This window comes from Rhipicephalus microplus, chromosome X (assembly GCF_043290135.1).
Source record: "Rhipicephalus microplus isolate Deutch F79 chromosome X, USDA_Rmic, whole genome shotgun sequence".
Taxonomy (NCBI): Eukaryota; Metazoa; Arthropoda; class Arachnida; order Ixodida; family Ixodidae; genus Rhipicephalus; species Rhipicephalus microplus.
The window spans coordinates 140444831-140458879 of NC_134710.1; the positions used below are offsets into that span (position 1 = coordinate 140444831).

Consider the following 14049-nt stretch of genomic DNA (forward strand, 5'->3'; position numbering starts at 1 on the left):
GAATTTAGCCAGCTCCCTGCACAGTGCAGGGGCTACGCACTCTTGAACTGTGTCGACAGTACTGTGTTGACTAGGCTGTATAGCAGGCGACAAATGAGGCTCGCCAAGCAAGGCGCTTCAACACACACACACAAAAAAAATGATATTGGTGTTGAATATGTGGCTGGTTTCTATTCAAAGGGTTCGTCAGTTTGGGTTTCTGGTTTCTATTCAACGGGTTCGTCAGTTTGCGTTTATCTCGTCGCACTTTTGAAATATTGCCGATTCTAAGAACATGCTCAAATCGTGCATCTCGAAACATGCTTTTTTTGTACTTATGTTCCTCTTTATCAGCAACCACAGTATATAGAATGATAGTATTTTGATAACGCAATAGGTGCCCCGCCGCAGTGGTCTAGTGGCTAAGGTACTCGGCTGCAGACCCGCAGGGCGCGGGTTCGAATCCCGGCTGCGGCGGCTGCATTTCCGATGGAGGCGGAAATGTTGTAGGCCCGTGTGCTCAGATTTGGGTGCACGTTAAAGAACCCCAGGTGGTCTAAATTTCCGGAGCCCTCCACTACGGCGTCTCTCATAATCATATAGTGGTTTTGGGACGTTAAACCCCACATATCAATCAATTGATAACGCAATAGGGAATATACTGAAGCATAATTCATATCGAAGCATAAAAGGAAGTGCTATTTTACAACACGACATCTAGTGGCTATTATCAAGTGATAATTAGGTACCTGCAGGAAAAAATTTATGAAAATGGTGTTACCATTTTTATTGCTGAATCTGCTTCAGTAAGAAGAGGAACGACTTATGGTCACACTGATAGTAAAATAATTACTGTAGCTCTTCTGGTTATGGAGAAAAAGGTACATAAACTTCGCCTAAAATACATGGCCGGTTTAGGGCTTACACTATTCTCTAAAGGGGCATGCACGTGATGCAGTAGTGCCAAACATACAATCTTTGTGTGACTACATTAGTGCAATACTTTGCGGACATGTTCACTGTGCCTGGCGCTTATTTTTTGTGCTACAATGCCTCTGCATTGCGTGCACCCTACTCACTGTGGTAGCTTAGTACGTTAGGTGTCGTACTGCTAAGCTCGAGGGGGTTGATTCAATTCCTCATTGCAGCAGCCACAGATCGATGGGGGTGAAATGCAAGTAACACGTGTGTGCTTAGATTCAGATACACAATAAAGAGCCCCAGGGGTCTGAAAGCCACAGATCGATGGGGGTGAAATGCAAGTAACACGTGTGTGCTTGATTCAGGTACACATTGAAGAGCCCCAGGGGTTTGAAATAGATACTACGAAATTCCCCATTGAAGCCTGCCTCATCATGATATTGTCGTTTTGGCACATGAGACCCTAGCGATTATTATTGCCAGTATTCTGTGAAGGGACCATTGAATATGTACAAAGAAGCACACTCTCAGAGAAATGTCCAAGCAGAGCAACACACATTTGATGCAATTGCATTTTCGTTCACGTCTTATACATGTTTGCTTTTCTCTGTGCTTGCCTGAGCCTGCGTTTATCCTCAGCTGGCCCTTAAGGGGAAGGTGGTTGAGCCGTGCATATCATTTACAAAGCAGTGCCATCTTTTTCTTTTGCTCTTGCCGCACAGCACGGTTAGGCTTTCAAATATTCTGGTTACCATGTGTTCTTGTGTAAACCTGCTCTTGCACGTGACTCGCACCTCCTATAACAAACTGCCTCACCATGGTGGTCTAGTGGCTAAGGTACTCAGCTGCTGAGGCGCAGGTTGCGGGATCGAATCCCGGCTTCGGCTACTGCATTTTTGATGGAGGCGAAAATGCGATAGGCTCGTGTGCTCGGATTTGGGTGCACATCAAAGAACCCCAGGTGGTTGAAATTTCTGGAGCCCTCCACTATGGCGTGTCTCATAATCATATGGCAGGTTTGGGACGTTAAACCTCGCATATCAATCAATCCAATAACAAACTGTGAAAAAATAAAGAGAAAGATCTCTGTAGTGTCGTGAAGCTGTCTTCTTTGCATTTTTGTGAAGCAGTGTCATAGAGCCCACTTGCACATCAGAATTAACATTTAACCTGCATGTCTACATTAGCTCCAAATTTTCTGTATATTTTGTGTAGGTTTTACCAGCCGAAATACGGTATATGTGCTGCGTCCATTTAGGTTTCGTGGCCGAACGTGGCCCATATTATGGCTGAATATTTAACTGAATATAAGGCGGGATATTTTTAAGCCAAAGGGGTTGGTGCAAGTGTGTTCGTAAGTTGGTGCTGTTTATAGATAGAATTCCAAACTCCATCTAACCTGTGTCACGAAAATGTGGTGATGCTGTGGTCTGGCGTTAAGCTTTGTGTGGGAGGAAAAAGCTGCTGTCCCCACCTCAGCTGCTGCCGTGTTTTCAATTGAATGAATGAATGAATGTTGGTGAAGGTGCCACACTCACCTGCCTATATTTGTGTCCTTACCACATAGTTTCTTGAATGAACTTTCCTTTCAATATAGTTTTGCGTGGTGGGCAAAAGCCACTGCACCTTTCATTGTTTACAAACATATGTCTATAAAAAGTACTAAAGCTTTCGAAAGGAAGTATAGTGAGATAACTCTGCTCGTTTCAGTTTGACCCCCTGCTTGCTACCATAGTGGGGCAGGAGCTCCTACCTCCAAGGGACCGCATCACTGAGCCACTTCGCAAAAAAGTGCTCTTTACCATTTCGCTTGACGACGAATATCGTGTTGTCTGTCTTGGAGGCTACAAGGGACCCCACAATGCTGTTTTACATGAGGTATAGTGCAAACAAGTTCACCTCTTGTTCGGCATGCTTCCACATGTATATAGTGCACATTGACAGAGAGCACGTTTTTCTGCTCAACTGATATTTTCACTATGTTTTCAATATCAAGAAGTGTTTTCATGCTAATAGCTTGCTGTTCCAAACATTTGTCTGGCCTCGTGATTTGCCAGACGCTGGTTTTTAGCCACTGGTTGTGAGTGCTGTGGGACAGGACTGCAGGTTCTGCACATTTCTTCCTATCATCCTCAAGGTGGACATGCTGTCTTATAAGAGTGTAAAGGTCAGCATGGCCATCTGCTTAAGAATTAATGGCCACTCCTTTCATTATTTATGAATGTAGTGCACTCACCCGTGCTTGCTGGCTGGTATTGTGGGATGCTTTTTTCATGATGAAAATGTGTGTTGCCGCCACTTTTAGAAGCAGTTCGGGCATATTCTCTGAAGCTGATGTGGCAGAAAGTCCGTCGTGGTTCCTCTTAATTGTTCTGAAGCTGCACTGTTCTGCAGGCAATGCATCATTGCTTCAATCTTTTCTGGTGCCTGTATTCACTGGATTTTCACTGTTATTCACTGTTATGTGCATGTTTAAGACATACCGCATTTAGTCTATTGTAGCCCGAGGCCTGGCTTTTCATTGCATCTTGGAAAAAACAAAAACGCAAAAGTAAAATGAGGGTAGAGCTTTCGTTGCAGTAAGCCGAAAAAGACTGTCAAACTAACGAGAGGCCAGTGGAGGTATGGTAAAGTGCATTTTTTTTTTTAAAGCAATGTTTGAAAGCGTAGCATTTCGTACGCTCCCACATGACGTGTTGAACTTTGTTCATGGGATATTCATCTGCCGAGTGACATCGCTCACTTTGAACTGTACCGGATCAACACTGACTGCCACAAGGCGACTACACTGTCCTGTGACATTAACAGTGACACACTGCTCTAATTCAAAGTGTAGCGGCCGTGACGGAGCCCATGGAAACCTTTTTTACCAAGCTTGCGCCTGTAAAGAATCTCCTGCTGGAGCTACCACTGGCATATGTTCACCTCGCGCCGAGTCGTCGGGCAGCTGCTGGTTTCTTCAGTGATCATAATCGCACGTCACTTGAAATGGCCGTTGCACTAACCATGACACATTCCCATCATGAGGGGGGCCCCGAATGCAACCAAAGCCACCGAGATCATCAAGCAACGGCACAGAAACAAACACCAAGTGCATGTCGTCACAGAAAAAAAAAAAAAAGGAAGAGAGCGGTCATTGGCTTCTGCTTGATCTAAATGGTATTTGGCTGCCATATGTTGCCAACTTAGATTGCGGAATTGCCATAACAATAGTCGTGACCATTGTTCTTTGTAGATGACTTCAATTTCGGTATTAAATTGTAGCAGGAGGATTGGCATCAGGTAGCAAAAATAAAATGAAAAAAAAAAAAGCGCTACATTCGTGTAAATACGGTACGTCTAGCATTGAAAATTTATTGAATGGTATTGCTGTTCTTAGTGCTGCATTAGTTTCATTAGCATTCGCTACACAAGTCGTGCTTGTTTCTGCTTTTGCACAGCCGTGCACACATGCTGTCAAGTAACCCATGGTCATTGAACATCAATATACCATACTACATTCCTGCAAGACAGGACTATTGTTCAACAGTTTTTGCTGCTTGTTTGTTAATCCAGATAAAGTTGCCCTGCTTATGTCATGCATTTGTGAAAATAGGCTGCTAACGTGTATCATGTCCGCATGAAACTACGGTTTGCCTAAAAATTGTGTTTGCTGTCAACTTCATCATAGATAATAGAGCTGTGCGAATAGCAAAATTTTGGGTGTGAAGGGAACTTGAATATTGAAGTGTGAGTCGGAATCAAATATTCTTTGAATATTCACGAATATTTCTAGAATATTTTTTGAAGATATTTACTTTGAAGTGAAATTACAGAAAAAAAATGCTGCAGACAACTCCTAAGCATCTTATGAGCTTCATAGTTCTCTTAACCAAGAATGAGGCTGTGCAGGGTAGAATTGTATTTATGTACATGATCTGATGCAACCAAAGTGTTGCCGACAACGTTTTACACGTGAAAGACAAAGATGCTATTTCCTCAGCCCCCCGCCCTCTTTGACTTTGGTAGAAGGTGGAAGCCCAACTGATGTGGCGCACAAGGATGTGCTCCCTTCAAATCAGCCTCGTAGATGTCAATTTATTAGAACACCTGAAATTTCATATTCTAAAAATCTTTGCATCTAATTTTATGGATTTGCTGCTGAAATTTTAGGTCCAAAACAACATTTAGCCCCTATCTATGCCACATCAATCATGCCATGATGGAACAGCGTTTTCTCGAGCCAATAAATTTGCAATCGTGGCAGAACCTAAGAGGCAGCTTTGCCTCGATGCAAGAGGGTGATGAGGTGAAGCATATTAAAAATTTGAAGTGGTCAATTTAAATTAGATTTTGATTAAAAATATGTACTCAGACTTAACTCAACAAAATGTATTTTGTTGTGTTAAATCGGAGTATTTATTTTATTTCGATTAAAAATATGTACTCAGACTTAACACAACAAATTTGTTATGTTAAATCAGAGCACTTATTTTAATTATGAACTCACCCGACTAGCTTAATATCCTTGCATTTTAATTGGACGTTGGCTGTACTTGTCTTTAAAAAGTTTCACTGTAGCGGAGCCTGAAAGGCAGCGATGCCGCAGTATGAAAGTTTGATGAGGTTAAACATATTGATAATTTGGAGGGGCCACTTTTAATTAGACTGTATTTATCATCGGGAAGTTCAAATAGTTGGAAGAATAAGATTCCTACTGTGAATCAAATTGAATAGCAAATACTCTTCAAAAAATATTTGAAATTTTGAATATTCGCACACCCCTAATAGTGATTGCTCAGTTTTAAAGGCACATGGTCAAGATGATGTCGTGTGTGGGGATTATTGCAATAATAATGCCAATAAAGACACATACAGGCGTGAAGAAGTCCAATATTATGGTGAGTGCAAATAGGACACTGAAACCAAGAAAGTACACAAGCGCTGTCTGATAACTGAAAGTTTCATGGAAGAAAGGTGGCATATATGAACAGAAAAGAACGAATTAACAAAACTTTATCTGCCCTAACCAAGCATCTAATCACGTATACTTTAGATATAAAACCTCAGCATCTCTGAGAGTAATTGAAGGCTGGCTCACATACTTGTATTTTGCTTTTGTTATTTCAAATGCTTCTGCGATTTTATGTGTGCACTGTGGTCTGTCCCTCACAACTAGTGCGATTTTGTTTAGCTCAGCTGCACAATTGCATTGCCAGCAATTGAGGGACAGATTCATGGAGGAAGGAGGCTGAGGAGAGGCCCTCGCAATGCAAGCTTCAAAGCAAAAACTCTGGCAAAATTCACTTGATTTTGCATGGAGGTTGTGGGACTAGGAGGGCACGCCGACGTCTCGTGTCGTCTGCATCACCACTTGTATGACTGCGTTGTTGATAGCTGGCTGGAGTTCGGAGCATGCATTTTTATGCAGCTATTGCACCTCGAAAATGACGCAATGTGTCAGATGCCTACAGTGAGAGTTTGTCTTCACGGTTGTGAGTTTATTTTATAACGCTTGAGGTCGAAAGCGGTCGTTCTCGAAGCTCGTGACCACTTCTCCAAAAAAAATTGGGGCCGCAGCTTCGCTGTTTTCCTTCGTCAATGTGTTTGCGGGCCTCAGCAAAGGAAGCCTATAATTCTAAGACGAGAGTGGCAGTGTCTATGGCTCTTAATGTGAGAGGCGGCGGTGAGCCGTTCTCGTGTGCAACGGTCACAACTTTCGGAAAGCACTATGTGGCCCACTGTTCTCACCGGAGCTTGCAGATTCAAGAATTAGATGTGCCTCACACAGAATGTGCTTTATTGTTTATATTATCACTTCCTGTTGATGTTTTGCCCATGATAGCCTTATCTTTGGCCAAGCTTTTTTCGATATGGTCGCAGTCTGCTGACCTGCACGCTGCTGCGAACGATACTCGTCTGCATGAATTGTGTCATACATGTCAAAGAATGATTCCGAAGTACGTCATCTTAGCAAGACAAATAACATTCTACTGTTGCATTACGTTCCGTACCCCGAATTTACCGTATCTGCAGAAGAAAACAGCCTGTCGTGGCGATTATCCGGCCTATTCACGCCATTGCTCTCTTGTGGATTAAACACAAAGTGCAAAGCTGCAAGTTTATTGTAGATTCACAATGTGAGTTGTAATGAGGCTGCGAATGGCACACAGGCACTCCACAAGCAAGTATCGCAGCACGTTTTCTCATAATCAGCGTAAAAGTTTCACATTTCCAGATCGTCTTTCAGATGGCGGCGGCGGTACCCTCTGGCGCAATCGAAGTTGGCTTGCACTGCTCACCTCCCTCTCGCTGGTGCCCATTTGCACATGCGTGAGCCGCCATAGCTTGCCGAACATTGCGAGGAAGGGTCCTCTACTCTTCCCTAGTTCCGGCTTCACAAAATGGGACGTAACAGCCTCTCCACAGTTTATTCTTTCAAAGACTCCATGGACAGATGCGTGTATAGTATACTTTTCAGAGAGCTAGTGTGCTCTCTTAGACAGGGGTTGAAACATTGTCTCTCTGCCTGATGTACGTATTACCACATGGCAAAGGGATGGAGTGTATCACTTCACTGGTAATGTTGGCAATATGCTTAGAGCGCTTTATAAAGCATATTTCACCGCCTGCAGCTGCCTGCCCTTTCTGCATCCGTTTGTCAACTCTGTGTGCACACTTCCTAGTTTTTGCCAGCATAAAAGACTACATTTACGTCGCAATGGATAGCTACCTTCTTCAAGGGTTGCTAGACGGAGTGCAGATATGGGATAACTGCGATCCTCTTTTCGCCTACCCGAGGGCCAAACAGCAGGATGCCCTTTTTTGTATCTTCCTCAAGCGTAACTATCACTGTGGAGACAAGGGCCAAGCACGGGGAACTAGCCACTTCCAACCTGCCAACCTGCCGTAAAAATTTTTCATGTGCAACATCAAAATGGGACTTCTTTAACGTCAAATTATTACAAGATACGATATGGCCAATCCATTCCTTACAAGCTTCAATTTCATGAAACCACTTTTAACACTTTCCTGTCTGTAGGAGAATACGCTTTTTGGGTGGTCTGGTAAGCCATTTTTCTAATGCCATGCCAAATGCTTTGTGTTACAATGTATAGTATCAATTTGTAGCTGATGGATTGTGCTGTTTAATGGTATTATTTGCAAGTAAACATTTATTAACAATATTTTGAAAAAAAAAAAAAAAGTTTGTTGCACTGTTGCACCAGTGCAACCTAAAACAATTTCCAAATGTACATTTTAACAAGGAAGGATGTGTACAATGTTACTGTAAATATGAACTTTCTATCTGTGAAGTTAATTTTATACAAAAGAAAATGTTAGTTATAGTGGTTGGTTATCATGCCACCGCACAAAGCGATTGTGTAATGTGGTGAAGCATAAGTTTGTGGAGCATGTCTCGTCAAAAATGCTCGTTTTTTTTGTTCAAATTTCCATTTTTGATAGCATAAGTTTGTAGTTCCTGTATTTTCATAGCTTCTGGGGCTTGCACTGTTGATCCTTAGGGGCACTTGTTGCGGGAACAGCTGCAGGAGCCTTGGGACCTGGATGTTGTTGCTCAAGTCCTAGGAGCTGCTCCATTAGTTCTAGTCAGAACACAAAATGATCGAAGCACAAACCTCTTGACAATTCGGGCTTTTTGGGATGCTGCCAATGGTGCTCATAAAATAGAATAAAGCTGTTTGCAACAGCAATATCTATACAGTGGAAAAATGGTGTTTTCCATGAGCGCACACACTTCGTCAGAACATTGTAGGTCCCGATTAGCTGGTCTGATGTGTTGACGCCGAGCATGTCCTCATTGTACATGTCAATCAGCATTGGCTTTTTCAAGGATATTTCTTGCCATCTATTGTTCACATTTGTTCTGCACTTTGCAAGCACAAATTTGTTGGCTGTGTGGGCTGTTATCATGCGAACAACACGCTTGTCTTTTAATTATAAATATATGTAACGTCTTGATCTCGTAGCCGCCAAACATCTCCTCTCTTTGGTTTCTTTTTTCCTATTGAGTGTCCTTCAGCTCGGTTGGTTGCTTGCGCCTTGTGCCACAAGCAAGCGTCTTGTGCTCCAGCAAGTGCGCTAACAAGAATGTGGACATGTAAAAGTTGCCCAAATAAATTATGTAGCCCTGATCCAGGTAGTTAGTTTGCTGCCAGCCGCATCACAACATCGAACGCGAGCTCACGTGTGCATGGTGCTTCGTACTTCTTTGTGTATACGTTGAATCGAACAGTGTAACCCAAATTGGAGTACGCCGAAATGTACAATTTATATCCCCATTTGATAACTTGGTCCCGCATGTACTGTCGAATTCCAGATGTGCCTTTGAATTTTGCCCTTCTCTCGTCTACGGAGAGGCTCCGATCAGGTTGGATAAAAATTGAGAGGATGAGGTGCTGATGTGCTTCAGCAGTGAAGCTACACGATGCAGTTTGCCATGAGACTCAACAGTTCGTTTCTCTGGGCTGGACACACTGAGGAATGCATACAGTGCTTTGATTAAATTTTTTAGCATTACCGAAGGTAAAATAAGACCATAAAATAATTTCTGCCTGTTCCTATAGCAGTGCAAGTGCAGCACTTGTACGATAGCATTTTAAATGAGAAGACTTCATCTCGTTGGTAGACACTTTCTTCCTTGATCCATCTCTCACTGTATGACTGGTTTTCCAGAATATGCATCCATGCATATTTATTAGTCATGTGGCATATCTCTGCAATTACTTTTGTTGTGAATAACAGCGCAAAGAAGTCCACGGCTCTTCCGAAGTGCCACGCGTCACTGCGGAGCGCAATGGTGAGGTTAACACCCGACCGTCTTCTCACGTAAAACTTCACTCTTTGTGCCGCCACTGACAAGCGATCCTGTCCAAACGACGTTGACACCCTGCAAATAAGAACCAAGACCTATAGAACACACAGGATGTCTTAAGATCTGATCGCCACCGTGGTGAAACGGTTTGGAGTAGAAAACGGAACTTACTGGCAGATACTTGTCGACATTTTGAGGCTAGTTGACGCAGTTTCACTGTCCGTGCTAAGGTCTGATGAATCGGTCATCTCCCGAGTCTCCGCTGCCGCCACCATCAGAAAATTCTGATGCAGACTCGGCGAATCTGTTCCCTGCCATGGTGGTCTAGTGGCTAAGGTACTTGGCTGCTGACCCGCAGGTTGCGGAATCGAATCCGGGCTCCGGCGACTGCATTTCCGATGGAGGCGGAAATGTTGTAGGCCCGTGTGCTCAGATTTGGGTGCACGTTAAAAGAACCCCAGGTGGTCGAGATTTCCGGAGCCCCTCCGCTACGGCGTCTCTCATAATCAAATAGTGGTTTTGGGACGTTAAACCCCACATATCTATCTATCGATATCCTGTATCAAAGGGAGTGCATGTTTTATTTTTTATTGAAAAAATGGTAGACTCAGTAAATGGAAACCTCTTAAACAGAACTACTGCTAAAATGAAACAATTGCCTCTGCTATGTTTGGTTTTGACCTTGTATTCTGCACCCTTGTTCGTCTCTACTGTTTAAATGGAAATAATGCCTCTGCTATGCTTGGTTTTAAGCTTTAAGTTAAAGCTAAAGGCAAGTATTATGTCGACAATGATTGTTGAAATGGCGGTCCAGAAACCTTGTAGCGTTTCTTTTGTGCCAAGGAAGGCCTATATTGAAAAAAAAAAAAAAAATTACGTTTTACTGGTCTTCATCGGGTTAGTGCACTTCAAATTACCTGCCTCAAGAAGCGGACCGACCAGATCGACTCACGTTAATGTTGCCGTGCACAACGTTGTCCGGCTTTACTGCACTAGTAGGAGCAGACTGAAAGCAGCGGGAGCCACAGCAGCAACAACGGCCATTGATCAATTTCCCGCCTTTGGCTTCAAGATTGCAAACGTATTTTGTTTCAACTGCATCCTGCTAGATGGCACCACCTGTCCGGTGTAACCACGCGAAAATTGAATTTTTGAACCACTCGCGCCATTTCTCCTGGTAAAGTCCGGCGGTTCTTTTTTCCATGAATAAAACAGAAACGAACAAACAGCATTTTATTGAGTCTCTTGATGCACAGAAGGTTCTTTATTTAGTGCAGTTAGATAGATTACTAGTGATTAATTGTGTGTCTCGAATGGTGAGTGCGTACCACGTCACGCTCTTGGAGTGAACGGACACAGTAGATGCGGTCGGGGCAAACAAACAAACACATAGATTTATTTACGTAATTTCAGGACGACGATACGTCCGCTGAATCGATACATCAATCGTTATCAAACACACCAGGACATCCGTACACAACATTAAACATACACTCTAAGACAACATACACAATAACACGACAAACACAATAACACACCCAAGGCGTAGTCGCCAACGCTGGACTTACCACGAGGACCCCCGACGCGCGGGCCGGGGTACCACGCGCCGAGGACCCACGCTAGAGACAACAGTTCGCGGCCACGGGCACGCGCCGAAGAGACTCCCCCAACTCTTGCCCGCCACCAAGGCTTGCCTTCCGCCAGGGGTCACCGCCTGGTGGTTGTAACCCAAAATGCAGCTTTTGGGCGAGACACACGCGCCACCCAGCGGAAACAACTTTATAGGGGGTGTCAGCACTTCCACATTCCCCCAACCTTAATTCAAGCGATATTCTGAAAAACAAAGAAATTAGCTACACAAGCTTTAAGGGGTGAGGGGGATCGAAAAAGCGCGATTTTTTTCTAAAAAGTTGATTTTGTGTTTTTGCATTTTGTATTCCTCTAAGCCTTCCCCTTAATATATTAAAAAATCAAAGCTGGAAATGAGATAGAAGTTATCAAAAAATACAATTAAAGCACTCGCGGTGGTTCGCGAAAGTGCGAAGTTACCTGATTTTCACGCACGCGGCACTTCGCTCTACGGCATCGCCGGCTCTTGAAATGTCGCGGCCATGTAGGTCTAACCCTCTTCTCCCAGAGCCCACTTCGGCAAAGCGGCATTCACGCTAAAAATACAACAAAAAAATTGTTTTCCCACTGCACTCTAGCGTGGCGACTGGGTCTTCGAAGTCACGTGGTATGATCGGAACCCTGCCATTGGTTGCGAGCATTCCGCCGCGCAGTCGGATGCGAGTGCTTTCTTCGTTCTCTTGCTTTTGCCGAGACATCGACGAACACAACCGCCGGAGTTAATATTTTCGCGCCATGGATGCCCGCGAAAAACGCTACTTTCGTTCATGGAAGGTCATTATGCAGCGCCAGTACGAGGGAAGGCACCCCAAACGCAAGCAGTGAGCGCGGGCGAGAGGTCCGTCTGCTGCTAGGCCTAGCCGCGGCAGCAGTGACGCACCCGATTTGGATTGTTTGAGCTTTACTTCTACCATAGATATAATGTGCGGATATAATGTGCGGAACAAATAAATGTGCGGAAGCACATTTATTTGTGAGACCGATGCGATGCAGAACCTCGTCAGCGGCGTAGTATGCTCCAACTGCGGGCGGTGCGAGCGGTTCATTCGAGTAATGGCAAGTAGACGATAAGAACTGGCATCGTTTTCAACACTTTAGCGCCGAAATGACGCATGTGCTGCAATTATTGTTTCGTCCACGTATGCATCTAGCCGCGTGTATCCGTCATGCAGTGGAAGCGAGGAGACGTCCGCCAGCGGCAGTGCACGGGACAGTTTCGCTGTGAGCGTGAAGTCGGTGGTCGCACCACGTGCGATCGGCGTCGGACACGAGCAGCTTGTGCGGGTTTCGTGCAATCATTGATGTTAAAAACCAGTATGTCACAAGAACTGCCATTCGCAAAAAAATGTGTATACCGCGCCGAAACCTCGAATTAGCCCTAAAGCAACGGCCCATCGCTCAGTACCGAAAAAGAAAAAAAAAAAGTTCGTCGGGAGGAGGCAGCTTGCAGAGACTGTAAGGGTCCAATATATAGTGCTGGATTATTCTGAAACTGTCAGCTTTTTCAAGATAGCGTTGCTGACATTCTCTGTGAATTTCATGGATATTGGTTGAAGAGTATAGTATTGAACATGTTTTGAACTTTCAAACCACTTTTTCTCAGTTCCTCATTTTTCGGCATCTTTAGAGATTGTGTACTATAATTTGTACTCTTTACATAGTCGCATTGCAATGAAACTTGGCATGCTTAAGGTTTAACACGTCCTGAATTCAAATAAACAACTTTCAGAGGTCACCAAAGCATATTCAGCTGGATTATTTTAGAAGCTTGTTTCTTGAGTATGGTAAAACTCAAGTTCAGCATTAGAATTTTTTTCTGGGCCAGCACACAAATGTTACACAATGTTTCTTTGCTTAATTGAATTCTGCAATTCATTAGGAGCAACATTGGCTATTTTTTGGAGCTTTCTTGTGCTTACTATAGTTGCCTAAGCTTGCACTAAAATGCATTGTTTTTACAAATGCATGGTCTGCAAAAAATTAACTGAATGAGCCATGAAAAAAATAAAAGCAGATTTGAAAAGAGAAGCTCAAACTCTATAACTTGTGGAAGTTTCATTGAGCTGTCACCAATATCTGAAGAAGTTTTTCGAGGAGCATCTCCCCTTAACAAAAAGAAAAGGACATCACATGTTTCTTCATAATGTCCTTGCACCACAACATCACCACTGGTCGACACTGCTACACTGTCCGGCTCAACTTCACCTCAGTACCGGTCCCGCAACAGCAACGTTGCCGTCGGCCAGACGAACTGTCACTAGCGCCGACACATCTTCCGGTTGCGACCAGCACTCACGAGGGCGCCGGACTGCAGGCAGTTGCGCAGGTCCCCGGCATCTCCATCGCCCGACCTCACGACTGCATTCCTGGCCAGCGACGCTGACGATGTGCAGAAGACAGCCAGCCGTGGATTACAACACTCCCGCTGCGTACATCCCCAAAACAACTGAAAGAAACAATGGAGCAGGGCCTAGGGGAGGGAGCTTCGGGCTTTTCGCCCACGTGGTACGATGGTCAGTACTGCTAGCTAATATATCGGCGGCGGCCGAGACGCCCATCAAAATAAAACAAAAATCACTTTTCCTAATTCGTGCATCGCAAGATAAAAAAAAAAGTGAGGGAAGCAGTGCAACACCTCGACGTCACGATCTTCCTGGTTGTGCCACGTGCGACAGGTGGCTGTGCAGAGCCTTAGGCCTAATGAG

General features: G+C 44.1%; 1 protein-coding gene across 1 annotated transcript in view; it reads left to right on the forward strand.

The window, feature by feature from the left end:
• The window catches only part of LOC119176564 (F-box only protein 31), a 118250-nt gene that overhangs the window by 36617 nt on the left and 67584 nt on the right, over positions 1-14049 (forward strand). Inside the window, exon 4 of the mRNA XM_037427924.2 lies at positions 2611-2778. Coding sequence (XP_037283821.2) covers positions 2611-2778 — 168 coding nt within the window. The remainder of the gene's footprint in view (positions 1-2610; positions 2779-14049) is intronic.